This window comes from Schistocerca serialis, chromosome 6 (assembly GCF_023864345.2).
Source record: "Schistocerca serialis cubense isolate TAMUIC-IGC-003099 chromosome 6, iqSchSeri2.2, whole genome shotgun sequence".
In the NCBI taxonomy this organism is placed as follows: Eukaryota; Metazoa; Arthropoda; class Insecta; order Orthoptera; family Acrididae; genus Schistocerca; species Schistocerca serialis.
Genome location: NC_064643.1, coordinates 294,146,450 through 294,161,592, shown reverse-complemented (window position 1 = coordinate 294,161,592; position 15,143 = coordinate 294,146,450). Strand labels below are relative to the sequence as shown.

Here is a 15,143-nt window from a genome sequence, read left to right as displayed (position 1 = left end):
TTTTTGAATCACCCTGTATATACCAGTGAGAGGACAACAGTAAATTTAGGTAGAGACTTGCTTCAACTTTAGTTAATGACAAGATGAATTTCGTAGGAGTTTTACAATTTTGGCTGAACTCCCAACTTGCTTTCTCTTGTCAGATTTAACTTTGTTCACCTGAGATAGTTGCATAATTTAGGCTTAAATTGCCACTTTTTCCGGTTTCTTGATCTCTATTTTCTTCCTGTCAGTGAAAGAGTGAACTTATCCAACTTTCCAGCGTTCAGTTTTATTACTGCTTTTTGGTTGGAAGATCTTTTCTTGCATCAAAGAACATCAAAAGGTAACACTTGTTGCAAACACTGCTTATATCATTAAATTGCCAATATTTGTAATAATGTTAAAATAATAAAATTTATATGTTTAAATTTATATTAATTAGTTATTTTTTATTGTAGGGCACACTGAAAGGATTGCTGCCAGACCAGCTGGAAAAGCTTGATTGCCAGATTATTCTTGGAAATACTTACCATCTTGGTACAAGACCGGTAATTAGCACTAGTCTACAGTTATTTAATAAAACACAACTTGTCAGTTAAAACCCTTTTGAATACAAGTTCTCTAAGCGGGTGGAAATATAGCAAAATTATGATCATATTTTGATATAGGCTTAGCAGAAATTTATTAGGTGGAAAACATTACACTTGATTAAATATGTCACTATTGAGTTCAGGTGAAGCATGAAATTTTAGCTCAAATATAGAATTCCAGCGTACTGAATCGAATCAGATTGGTTTCAGAGCTGCACCAGCTGTCAAATGTGACATTTTTATAACAGCATGTTTTGGGACTGTGTTATCCATTGTCAAGTGCTATGAGACAAGGAAAGGAATCAGTACATCACAATATGCACATACTGACGACCATATCAAATTATTTACATTGTCCAAAAACAAAGATGATGAGACTTACCAAACAAAAGCGCTTGCAGGTCGATAGACACACAAACAAACACAAACATACACACAAAATTCAAGCTTCCACAACATACGGTTGCTTCATCAGGAAAGAGGGAAGGAGAGGGAAAGACGAAAGGATGTGGGTTTTAAGGGAGAGGGTAAGGAGTCATTCCAATCCTGGGAGCGGAAAGACTTACCTTAGGGGGAAAAAAGGACAGGTATACACACGCGCCCCCCCCCCCCCCCCCACACACACACACACACACACACACACACACATCCATCCGCACATACACAGACACAAGCAGACATTTGTGAAGGCAAAGAGTTTGGGCAGAGATGTCAGTCGAGGCGGAAGTAAAGAGGCAAAGATGTTGTTGAAAGACAGGTGAGGTATGAGTGGCGGCAACTTGAAATTAGCAGAGGTTGAGGCCTGGCAGATAACGAGAAGAGAGGATATACTGAAGGGCAAGTTCCCATCTCCGGAGTTCTGACAGGTTGGTGTTAGTGGGAAGTATCCAAAAGCAAAAACCCAGCAGCAAACATGCATTGTCAAAAATAAATGTCTTCCTAGAACGTCTCATGTTGCATGTTATATTCTCAAGGCATAGTTGCAAACTTAAAGACAGCCACTTTCACCTGCCAGAGCTAGTTCTTTCCTCCAATGCATATGTCACAGTCCCCAGCGATGCTATTGTCTATTATAAAATCTATGATTGTCATATGTCAGATCCTATTAATTATAAAAAACCAATACTACACCTATGTTGCTTTCGCCTGCCCACTCTATGGCTCACCCTTCGTCGGGTTCTGCTAAATCTCGAGCCCAAAAGTCAGACGCCAAGTCTTCAAAAAAAGAGCATTCTCGTGAAGAGTTTTTACGTACTGCAACTTCACAACCATCGGTTCCTCCTTCATCTAAACATACCTCCAAGAAGGCTACGAAGAAACACAGTTCCTCTCCTTCTCCGCCAAGGCGTGTCCCATCTACAGCACCACCTGGCGGAAATCGCCCTCGGCCATCTTCTGTGTCGCCGAGGCGCACTGTTGGTGGCCGGTCAACTGGCCGATCGTTGGTGGCAGGAGCTGCTCCTGACCAACCTATGGATCAGGATCTTCTGCCTTCGACTGAATGCCATTCCATGCTGTCGGTCGCAAGCTCTGCGCAGTCGTTGAGTTGACAGCACCCTTGGTCACGTTCCTCCATTTTCTGTTCACCCTATGTCCATTATCCACTGGAATATCCGCGGCATTCGCGCCAATCGGGAGGAATTGTCGATCCTCTTACGATCCTACTCGCCGGTCATCTTCTGTCTTCAGGAAACAAAGCTGCGTCCCCATGACCGCTTTGTTCTCCCTCATTTTCAGTCCGTCCGATATGACCTCCCCTCTGTTGAAGGCACTCCAGCCCATGGAGGACTCATGATTCTGCTCCATGATACTCTCCATTATCACCCAATCCCCTTAAACACTTCCTTCCAAGCTGTCGCCGTCCGTCTTTCCCTTTCTGGATACACGTTCTCTCTTTGTACGGTATACATTCCATCTTCTACACCAATGGCACGAGCTGATCTCCTTCATCTTCTTGATCAGCTTCCACCCCCCTATTTGCTGGTTGGGGACTTCAATGCCCACCACCCGCTTTGGGGATCTCCACATCCTTGTCCACGTGGCTCACTATTGCTAGACGTCTTCCACCAAGCGGATCTAGTTTGCCTCAACACTGGGGTCCCCACATTTTTGTCTGCCTCCACGGCAAATTTATCCCATTTGGACCTTGCGGTCGGTACTGTTCCGCTAGCTCGGCGCTTCGAATGGTTCGCCCTTGATGATACACACTCGAGTGACCACTTTCCATGTGTTCTTCGACTGCAGCCTCAACTGCCATATATGCGCTCGCGACGCTGGAAGTTTGCCCAAGCCGATTGGACACTTTTTTCGTCTCTAGCGACATTCGATGACCGTCGCTTTCCCAGCGTCGACGATCAGGTCACACATTTTACCGACGTTATTCTCACAGCTGCGGAACGTTCAATACCACGCACCTCCGAATTGCCCCGGCGCCCTCCAGTTCCTTGGTGGAACGAGGCATGCCGTGACGCAATACGTGAGCGGCGACGTGCTCTTCGCATTTTCCGTCACCATCCAACTTTGTCCAACTGTATCCGATATAAGCAGCTCCGTGCGCGATGTCGTCGCGTCATCCGCGATAGCAAGAAGGCAAGCTGGAAATTCTTTACTAGCTCATTTAACACCTTCACTCCCTCCTCGGAAGTTTGGAGTCGGCTTCGACGGTTCTCAGGCGCGCCTAGTTTCTCCCCGGTCTCTGGGCTCACTGTCGCGCATGATACCTTAGTGGACCCCGTCGCAATTTCTAACTCATTGGGTCAGCACTTTGCTGAGATTTCGAGCTCTTCGAATTACCCGCCAGCGTTTCTCCCGAAGAAACGTGCAGCGGAAGTGCGACATCTTGCTTTCTCCTCTCAAAATCGCGAAAGCTACAATACTGTTTTCTCCATGCGCGAACTCCAACATGCACTCTCTTCTTCTCGCTCCTCCGCCCCAGGACCGGATGGTATCCATGTCCAAATGTTGCTGCATTTATCAACCCATAGCCTGCGTTACCTCCTTCGCCTTTATAATCGAATTTGGACCGACAGTACCTTTCCCAGGCGATGGCGGGAAGCTATTGTCGTTCCCATTCCGAAACCTGGAAAGGACAAACATCTCCCCTCTAGCTATCGCCCCATTTCTCTCACGAGTAGTGTCTGTAAGGTTTTGGAGCGTATGGTGAATTACCGTTTAGCTTGGTGGCTGGAGTCCCGCAGTCTTTTAACACCAGCCCAATGCAGATTCCGAAAGCATCATTCTGCTGTTGACCATCTTGTTGCTCTCTCCACTTATATCATGAACAATTTTCTCCGGAAACGCCAAACGGTAGCAATATTTTTTGATCTGGAGAGAGCGTACGATACCTGTTGGAGGACAGGCATCCTCCGCACACTGTTCTCTTGGGGCTTTAGAGGCCGGCTGCCCCTTTTTCTTCGCGAATTTATGGCAGAGCGCACATTTAGGGTGCGGGTGAACACTACTCTCTCCCGTACTTTCTCCCAAGAAAACGGGGTACCCCAGGGCTCCGTGCTGAGTGTTATACTGTTTGCCATCGCCATTAATCCAATTATGGATTGTCTCCTTCCTGATGTCTCGGGCTCCCTCTTTGTGGACGATTTTGCGATCTACTACAGCTCTCAACGGACCAGCCTTCTTGAAAGACGTCTTCAAGGATGTCTCGATCGCCTCCACTCGTGGAGCATCGAAACCGGCTTCCGTTTCTCACCCAGTAAGACCGTTTGTGTTAATTTTTGGCGACGTAAGGAGTTTCTTCCGCCCTCCTTACATCTAGGTCCTGTCAACCTTCCGTTTTCCGACGTCGCTAAATTCTTGGGTCTTATGTTTGACAGAAAACTGTGCTGGTCCTCCCACGTTTCCTATCTTTCGGCTCGCTGTCTGCGTTCCCTTAACACCCTCCGTGTCCTGAATGGTACCTCTTGGGGAGCGGACCGAGTGGTCCTTCTCCGCCTCTATCGCGCCTTAGTGCGCTCGAAATTGGATTATGGAAGCATAGTCTACTCCTCTGCTCGGCCGTCTATTCTTCGGCGTCTCGACTCTATCCACCACCGTGGATTACGTTTAGTGTCTGGAGCTTTTTACACCAGCCCTGTGGAAAGCCTTTATGCTGAGACTGCTGAACCTCCGCTGCCCAATCGGCGGGCAGTCCTTCTGAGTCGTTATGCTAGCCATCTGTCTTCCATGCCTGCTAATCCAGCCCATAACCTTTTTTTCAACGCCTCCTTTGATGTCGGGTATGCAGGCCACTCCTCCTCCCTACTACCCCCGGGAGTCCGCTTCCGTCAACTGCTCCATTCTCTTTCCTTCCGCTTTCCTAAAACCTTCTTGACAACTTGGGGTACAGCACCGCCTTGGCTCCGTCCCCGGATCGACTTGCTCAGAGACCTATGTCAATTTCCCAAGGATGGTACCGCTACACTTGTTTACCGTCGGGCATTTGCTGCTCTATGTGCACAAATGACGGAAGCCACATTTATTTACACCGATGGCTCGAAAACATCGTTAGGTGTAGGGAGTGCCTATATTGTTGGTGACACCCCAAATCACTTTCGGCTTCCCGACCAGTGTTCGGTTTATACTGCGGAGCTTTACGCTGTTCTCCAGGCTGTCCACTACATCCGCCGCCATCAGCGGATACAGTACGTAATCTGCTCAGATTCTCTCAGCTCTCTCCTAAGTCTCCAAACTCTTTACCCTGTGCACCCTCTGGTCCACCGGATTCAGGACTGTCTGCGCTTGCTCCACCTGGGGGGCGTCTCAGTGGCGTTCCTCTGGCTCCCGGGACACGCTGGTATCTGTGGAAATGAGGCGGCCGATATAGCGGCCAAGGCTGCAGTCTCTCTTCCTCGGCCAGCTCTTCAGTCTCTTCCGTTTACCGATCTACGGAGCGGTTTATGTCGCCAAGTTACTCATTTATGGCATGCGCATTGGTCAACACTTCCCCACAATAAATTGCGGGAAGTGAAAGCCCTTCCTTGCGCTTGGACCTCTTCCTCCCGAACGCGTCGTCGGGAGGAGGTAATTTTAGCTCGACTCCGGATAGGGCACTGTCTTTTTAGTCATCGACATCTTTTAAGCGGTGATCCTCCCCCACTCTGTCCCCACTGCTCTCAGCTGTGGACGGTCAGACACCTTTTAATTGAATGCCCCTATTTTAATCCGTTACGCTCCCGTCTACAGCTATCGCCTGATCTAACGTCGATTTTAGCAGATGACACGCGCTCAGCTGACCGCGTTCTACAGTTTATTAGTGACAGTGAAATGACGTCCGTCATTTGAAGTTTTTTTTTGGGGGGACAACCAACCCCTTTCTATAGTGGACTTTTAAGCATTCCTTCTGCCTTTAGTTTCTCAAATTTTCTGACTTTGGTTCCATTGCTGCTGATTTTAAATTTCGTTTTTTTCCTGTTTTCTACGTCACGGGCTGGGCGCTAATGACCATAGTAGTTTTGCGCCCTAAAACCACAAAAAAAAAAAAAAAAAAATTCACCCATGTTGCAACGTGTGCATCCATATAGAATGATCATCAGAAAACATTAAATCTAAAGCTGCTATTGGAGGCTGCTTCCTAAGAGGGACATCACTAAAATGGGCCCAGTAATAACCCTTGGATACTTCTGTATTCTCATTTAACACGCTGACGCATTCATTTTTACAGTACAAAATACTTTCACTTCCTCTAAACTTGACAACCACCATCCTTTTTCCTCAATGTGCAATACCGTTATGCTGTCTGTGATGTTACCCAATGAATGCTGCTTATTCTTGAGGTGCTTTGCCACTGACAGTGAGCTACTCTCTTCATTATTGTGCTTTTCCCCAAACATTAGTACTGTAAAGCACCTGCTTGCTCTGCCGGATCACATGTCCACAAATAGATCCAGTTGTAATCTGGTGCTGCCAGGGTAGTTAAGCAAGTGCCGAGCTGTGCCAGGGTAGTTCATTTTTTGTAGTCCTCTGGGCCTGGTACTGACCACGGTAATGGTCCATCAGTCAGAGCTCTCGCAAAGGAAATCATTAGAATCTCCAGTGCCTTACTACCGCCAATTGCTGCAGCAATGTGGAAGTGCCAATGACTACCTCAAGTATTGCCAGAAAGTGGCCTCCAAACCAGAGACTGCAGTCGAGTTTTGTATTGGATGTCACCATTACTGTGTGTTGCAACTTTTCAACTTCAAAGTGTACTCAGTCTTTGTCAGTTGTTGGGGCCATCTTCCCAATTATGGACTTGCATCAGTTAAGTGATAACTTAAACTTTACCATGAATAATTCTTGTAAAAACTAACTCCAAGAAGGAGCTCTTGGTTTGTGTGTTCTTTAGTAAACTGGTGTTCTCATTGCAGCTCCACTGGTGTGGGACATTCGCATTCGCTTCTGTAAGGTATTGTTACTGGGACAAAACAGTTGTTTGGATGAACATGCCTACTGCTCACCCTAATATTTTATTGCAGTTTAGTTTCCTACTCATTAATTTTTTGTTGCAAACTAACTGTGATGTGCAAGCAACTAAAGCATGACGTACACTTTCAAGATAATTTGCATTTGCAAAACATTTACAGTGCTGCAAAGATTTCACAAAATCCAGATGGTGTCTCAGGTATGGTTTGAGAAAAGTACAGTACAGTAACGTATAAAATAAATTTTATGCAGAAATTAAGCAATAGACGCTGTTGTTACTCCAATAACTTCAGACATAGTAACACACAGTAGTGAAATGCAAAAGTCAGATTTGAATAGAGATAAGAACTAATGTATGTGACACGTTACTTCCTTTATAAAAATTACAACTATTTCTTTATTATTAACATGTTGACTGCTGTGTGGCTACCAGTGGTCAAAGCAGGCAGCTCTGCTGTGCTGGCGGCATCCTTAGGCACTCAGCGTGTCCAAGTTATTTCATTGTTTTAGGATATACTAGTCTAGTGTGTTTTGCATTCACCAGTTGCAGAGAGAGTCTAGTAAAAATAGGAAAGTTTGTAAACTTTTGAAGCATATTCGCCACAAAAAAATTGGCATTGTTATGGAGAGCAATTGCTCAAGAAAATTTCAGGTTTCTTTCCAAGTGCAGTCACCAAAGTCCACAGCTGCTTTTTTTCCCTTTTTATGTTATTTGAGTGCTGTATTTCATACCGAAAATGTACAGCAAATTAGTGGCACAGCATGCAGCTGAACCTAACACATCTGATTTCAACGGCTGCTTCACTACCTGAGCCATCTGGATCCTTCCCTCCACCACCAGCTTTTCTGAACGGTGCAGATGGGTGATATCCTTACAATACATTTTCTGCTCCTGCCATTATCCCGACCTCAACTTATGGTAACATACTGTCCCCAACCCCCATCGCACTGTCCTATCATCTCCTCCCCATTCTCATCTTCCACCCTGTTTATTTGCAGCCCTCTGCCAATGCATCCACCCGTCTTTCCTCACTGCTCTCCATTTTTCTTCCTTTTTTTCCCCCTGCTCCACAACCTCCTGACACTGCGCCTCATCCCTGCACACTCCACCAGACAGCATTCTTTTCTCTCTCTCTCCACCCATACACTATTATCCCTCCCCTTCCCCCCCCTCCCCCAGATTTTGTCTGCAACTTGACATGTCTTCTTTATGGTAAGTAGCAGTTTGTCTTTTCCTACATTGTTGATATTCCTATCTGGAGTTTTCATTGTTTGAAATTTGTGGGAGAAGAATGTATGATATACATTACAATAAATACTGCATGCACAGAGGCATTCAATCAATCCTTCTTCCTGCACTTCATATGCGAATGGAACAGAAAGAAACCCTAATAACTGGTACAGTGAGTTGTTCCTTCTGCCTTGCACATCACAGTGGTTTGCAGAGTATAGATGTAGATGTAGATGGTAGTGTTGCCCATATTTAGGCTAAATGAGTTTGAAATCATTCCAGGTGTATCAGATTTTTATCATTTTTTCCCAAATCATTCTTGCAAACAGTTGAATAATGTTGATGACTCCTTCACTCCTTTATATCCAAACAATACTAGTTCCATCTCTAGTACATTTCTGGAAATAAAGTACTACATTGAAGTAAATGGAAAGTATATGATGCTCAACTTTTTGTGTGTATTGTGTTGCTATTGTTTTCTTAATCTAAAAACACATTTCATGTTAAATTATAATAATCATGTCTACTACAAACACTCAGATATAAAGACCTTCATACTGTTGTTATAGGGATTTGACTTTGATCCACTTTATTTACAAAAGCATTAACTACATATTTGCAGAAACTTATTTGTTGTTCTGCATTTTACTAAAGAAGTATTCCCCCACAATTTGGGATATGGTAGTAGCCACCGCTCTTTTTGTCAGTTGTTTTGTGTCTTGTTATATGTGTGTCCTTATTGTTTCACAGGGTCCAGATGTTATTAAAAAAGCAGGAGGCCTGCATAAATTTATGGGCTGGAAGAGGGCCTTGTTGACAGATTCTGGTGGATTCCAGATGGTCTCACTGTTGAAACTTGCTGAAATAACTGAAGAAGGCGTAAAATTCAGGTCTCCATACAATGGTTGGTATCTTCAGTAATAGTTTCTAGTGAAAGATTGTCAGTAAAATGTGAAACTATCTGTTTATCCAGTAGCAGTTACAGAGGAAAATATTTGTATTTAACATTTACTAATCATAGCAACAAAAGTATTACAAAGATTGAACTGAAAAAACTCTTAGAAACAGTTCTTTGTATGTGCTTTTTCTTGAACATTAATAGAGAGGGTACAGAGAGAAGAAGTTACAAGCCCTGTGTTGCTACAGGAACACTTCATATTGAGCTTCTACTTAAATTTTTCTGATCGATAGTAATCATACTTTTTCTGAGAACTCATAGGTTGGACCCAATAGATAGTGCCCAATGGGTGGTGCCCATGAAGATCAGGGAAAGCCTCATCACTCATTTGAAACTGAATGCATGACGTGCCATTCACTACTGGCTACCACTGTGGATCTGTGCTCAGTATGATAGCTGAAGGTAAAACAAAACAGTACTGGTCCAGAGTCATTCGACTCTACCAATCCATAACTGGGAATCCAAGTGATCATGACAAAATACACAAAGATAATGTGTTCAGAGCAGCAAATTTTCCTCTCGCTGATGTTTACCTCTTTTTTTAATCCCAATTTCTGTACTGCATCATTCTACTTCATGCAGGGTCCGTTCTAAAAATTCATTTATTTAGTTACTTGCCAATTCCTCATGCCTTCGCGTACATATGCTTTCAGCACATATATTAACAGCACTCCTCCTCATCCTCCTCCTCCTCTTTGAGTCTACCTCTTCCTCCCTCTGTCCACTCATCCTCCTACCTCTGTCAGTCTATCCCCTCCTCCCTACTCTCTCTCTCTCTCTCTCTCTCTCTCTCTCTCTCTCTCTCTCTCTCTCTCTCTCTCTCTCTCCCCCCCCCCCCCTGTCTCTCCCCCTCTCACACTGTTTTTTCATCTCTGCCTCTCCCTCTCTTTGATCTTATCCTCCACCCCCCCCTCTCTCTCTCTCTCTCTCTCTCTCTCTCTCTCTCTCTCTCTCTCACTCTCACTATACCCTCCTCTCCCTCTTAGTTTTCAACCTGCCCACTACCCCTCTACACCTTCCTCCCCTCCCTTTGTCCATTTCCTCGCCCATCTCGCTCAGTCCATCCACTCCTCTGTCCGTCTAAACCTGTCCCCAGCCATGATCATCAGCATGAGTAGCCTCTGCAACACAGTTCAGTAAAGCAGTCTGATACTGTTCCCACAACACAACTGTCATGCAGAACAGGCTACTCATCTGGGGCTTAAAATTATTCATTTGCCCCCTGACATACAGGCTACCATGCAAAGCAGGCTGACAATACTACCAACTCGCATGTCATGAAGGTCAGCGTGTGTGTCAGGATGGAAAACTGTTTCTTGCCGCAGACATGTAGGTTGCCCTGTAAAGCAGGTTGATTTGTTAGGCCAATACTGTTCCCGCACAACATGCATGTCATGCAGGGTAGCCTATGAGCCAGGGACTGGAAAAAACTATGCTTTTGCCCATATCCCCATTCCTATTGGCAGCAGGAGATTATAAATCCCACAGTGCTGATTCTCATTAGGCCTGCTGTTTCTGTTCCAAATTTAGTTGAAATTGAATCAAGGGTTTGGGAAGACACACACACACACACACACACACACACACACACACACACACACACACACACAGAGAGAGAGAGAGAGAGAGAGAGAGAGAGAGAGAGAGAGAGAGATGTAAAGGCAAGATTAAAAATACAGTCTACAACAATTTTTGTCTTTGTTACTGAGTTAGTTTTTTGAATTTATGATGTTATTTCGCTATTTGTTTTGCTGCATACTGTACCATACTTCATCATGTATTTGTGCATTACTATGAAACGTGCAACCAGAATGCTGAAATTGCCATCAAATGGACCATCGATATGTCCTCACTCATATGCTGTGCATAATGCCATTATGGAGATGAGAAAAACAACCCTTAGGTGATACTACAATATGCAGCGATTGATATATGTAAACATGTACAGACCAACACATATGGCACATCTGTCTGCAAGATAATGTTCATCCGTGAGTAAGAACAAAGAGAATGGCCAGCCAGCATTCCTTTTTCAGTATCAATTATATTAAAAATGTAAGAAGTTATATAATTCATACAATAAGACTAGAGTATCCTTAATTTGGCACTTTGGTTGTATGTATTTTGTGGTAATGTAAAGTGAAATGGTAGTTCTTGCATACAGTCATGGGTACTCACAACATCAAATATTTGATTGTTTCATTGAAGTCTGTGAATTGCACTAAGGTGGTTCAGGTAATTTTAATGTCATTCTTAGTGTACGAGTTGTATTTTCTTAATTCATGTTTTAATTTTTTAGGGTTTTGCAGAACCACTTGAAATTGTATATAGGTCAAAATCCACAGGGGAATAAATTGAGTGTCGTACCACTGACAGTCACCTGGTGAAAACGTTGCAATTTCACAAGTACAATATGACTGTCACCAACCAAAGTGAAAATATTTCCATCACCCTTTCAGGAGCTACACTCATTTATTGGCTACTTTTAGTGATTCTTACAAGATCAGTTATCCGCATGGACTGACCACATAGAATTTATCATTCTCTCTTCAATATCTTCATTTGTTTTTGTTGTTACTTCAGATTTCCCTGTTCATTCTGTCATGTTTTTAAAACTCTTGAAAGAATATTCTTCATAAACAATGGTGAGAATTATTTGCCTAACATGTCTTCACCTTCTTCTTTTGTACTACACAAAAATGCTGAGAATTAACCTGGGTAGATCAGATAACCAATAAGGATGTACTGAATAAAATTGTGGGGAAAAAAAAGAAACTCGTGGCACAACCTCACTAAAAGAAAATATAAGTTTATAGAATACAAGCTGAATCATCAAGAAGTAGTTAATTTGGTAATGGATGGAAATGCGGGAAGGAGGGATAAACATTTTAGAGGGAGACCAGTGTTGGAATAGAGTAATAGGCTTAAAACTTGTGTAGGTTGCATTAGTTATTCAAAGATAAAGAGATTTTCACAGAATAGACTAAGAACTGTATCAAACCAGCCTTTGGACTGAAAAATACAACACCAAATAACAGTAAAATATGTCCAGTGCAGCTGTTTATAATCACTGAATATCATTCCTAACATACTCGCTCCTTTTTATCTGTTGGTTTTGAGTTTTTAAAATTGCTTTGAGTATGACTTGCTTTTTGATTTAGCTGCTTCTCTGCTACATCTAATATGCATTTGTTGACGAAATTATTTAATTGGATAGGAAAAAAAGTACTTACTGAGTGGGGGAAGAACACACACATGAAAGACAGTTGTAAGTGGTAAGCTTTCGGAGCCATTGGCTCCTTCTTCAGGCAGAAGGGTTGAAGGTGAAGGAAGAAGAGTGAAGGAAAAGGACTGAAGAGGTCTAGGAAAATGGGTACATTTCGGGAAAGTCACCCAGAACTGAAGGTCAGGAGAGACTTACCATGTGGGATAAGCAGGAAAGACTGATTGTTGGGGACCATCTGGTAGCAGAATACATGAGGCGTGATCAAAAAGTAATGGAAATTTTTGTTTTCCTTAAAGAATATTTCTTTATTTATTAAAATCAACTGTGTCCCCTTCATAGTAATCCCCCTCAGATATAACACACTTTTGCCAGCACTTTCTCCAATCTTGGAAGCATTTCTGAATGTTATTTTTTGTTATGGAGTTCATCTCCTTCAGTGATTCTGTTCTTATCTCATATATATCCGGTAAATACGATGACTGAGGCAACATAATCAGTTTGTTTTTTGCCAAAAAATCATGAACAAGTACTGAGATGAGATGTGAGCAGGAACATTAACACGATGTAATTTCTACTAGTGGTTTTGGCACAATTCTGGTCACTTTCTGCAGATTACTTCACACAAACAGTGGATAACTTCCAGGTAGTATTCCTTGTTGATCATACAACCATAAGGCAGGAACTCGTGATGCACTATCCCATTGTAATTGAAGAAAACAGCAAGAAGAACCTTCACATGTGATTGACTTGTCATTAACCCCCCCCCCATCTTCACCCTTCAGGCAGTTTCCATAGGGAGAGGTTCTGGATCGTTGTCAACGTCACTCAGCAATTCCTGAGTGATGTCTACGCAACATCATTCATGGTCAAAACATCTGAAAACGTCGCATGGCATGAGCCAAAGGATATGCCAGCATTATCAGCATAGTAACCAAAACAAACCGCAGGAACGCCTTGGGCTGCGGGATCGGAGCCGCCAGGTGGGCAAGCTGCCGGCGCTGGAGCACACACCACCGGGTAAACACAAGGACGAGTTGGACGACAGACCAACGACAACCGACAACAACAGACAACGACCGACTATGACCGACACAACAAGGAAGAGATAAACAACGGAGGCTTGTAGAAACCACAACACCAAACACCAACAGTAAATCCACTTGGAACCAGAGCCAGGCAAATGTCAACAACGAGCACCAATCAGAAAGCAGTACCGCCGAGATATAGACGCAATAGAGAGTGAGTACCAGACTGGCTGGACTAGGGCAGAGCGGGTCCCTATATACAAAACCGGAGGGAGCGGCTATTGGCCGCGGTCTGCACGTGGTGTAGCGGTGACGCCCTCGCTGTGCGGAAGAGCGGACGCAGAGCCCTCTATGGGCTTGCCACGTCCATTTGTTCTGGCGCGTGTTCAACTTCCGCGGCAGGAGGTACTAGAATCAGCAACCTTGCTGACGGTGATTCAGCACTAAATATTCAAAACAGCTGAAAATGCAAATATGTGTACCAACAAGTAAAAAAAATAGTAAATTGACTTATGAAGCCTGCAAAACTAAAAAATTACCATTATTTTTTTGTACCATACCTACTTCTATCATACCTCGTAAACCTGAGCACAACATACTTGACTTCAATCGTTACTTCACAACAAACGCCATCTCGATCCTCCATCCCATTCCATTCCACCTCAACCCACCACAAATACTATCTTCTCTGACTGATGTAGATGGGAATTGTGCTTCGGATCCCACAATCTTCCTTTCTTCCATCTCTGCTAGCTTCTGTCTTACATCCATCTCCATCCATCACCTTGTGCAGCCCAAGTCACAGCATTACTCCACACCCAAAGTGTCTTCTCAGTTGTCTCCCTCTTCCTCTGTCCCCTGCACCCCACTCAGTCATATTCTTCATTTGATTGTGTACCACGTGCATCGTCACTTGCCTGCACCAAGGTGGCATAGCTGGCACTACATTCTTATCCCGTAATCTGTTGCCCTTCTGTTCCAGCTGTCAGCCACCTCCAGGATAAATCATATTAATATTGAGTAAGACTACCTGTAGTCATGATAATGGCCTCAACTTAACAAGGAAGAGAATCAGTGTCCACAAGTTTCTTCGGGTACATTATAGCCAGTTGAAACATTTCATTGATGATGAGATCCTGTAGAGCAATCAAATTGTTGGTAATGTTGAGTGCTGAGTTTCATCCACTGTTCCAAATAGTTCCAAACATTTTCTATAGTTTTAAGATTGTGTGATTTAGCAGGTGGGTTGAGGTGTGACAGGGTGCCTGAATCTTAGTTAAACCAGGAACTTTGACATGCAGCTCCTTGAACATGGCTGTTGGTGTCATGGAAGCCAGGAGTGCTCAGAGCAGACTTGTCATGAAGATGTAGACGAGAGCACTGCACTTGCTGGCAGAGACTGTTAAAATAAATAACCCAATTCATATTCGTGGTCGCTATCTGATGGGTTCATGCTTGGCTACCACAGGTCCCCAGCCTTTGCAGCATCGCTTCGCTTCTGTACTGCATGTCTATCCTCTCGCTATTCTTTTCCCCCTCCTTCAGAAATTTTTCTTTCTTCGTTCACATTCCCTTAGCCTTCCTCCACTTTGGCATTTGAGGTTGTCCTTTTTCTTTTTCCTCCCTGTGTCTGGGTAATGCATACTTCCCAGCACCAGGTAGGTTTCGCAAGTACTGCCTGGTATAGGCCAGTCTTCGCTGCTACCTTTCCAAATTGTTGATTGGTCCGTGTGTC

General features: G+C 43.8%; 1 protein-coding gene across 1 annotated transcript in view; it reads left to right on the top strand.

Annotated features, from left to right (window-relative positions):
• Window positions 1-15,143, top strand: part of LOC126483689 (queuine tRNA-ribosyltransferase catalytic subunit) — a 66,578-nt gene that overhangs the window by 17,389 nt on the left and 34,046 nt on the right. Inside the window, exons 2-3 of the mRNA XM_050106773.1 lie at window positions 441-530; window positions 8,950-9,103. Of these exons, the coding sequence (XP_049962730.1) occupies window positions 441-530; window positions 8,950-9,103 (244 nt within the window). The remainder of the gene's footprint in view (window positions 1-440; window positions 531-8,949; window positions 9,104-15,143) is intronic.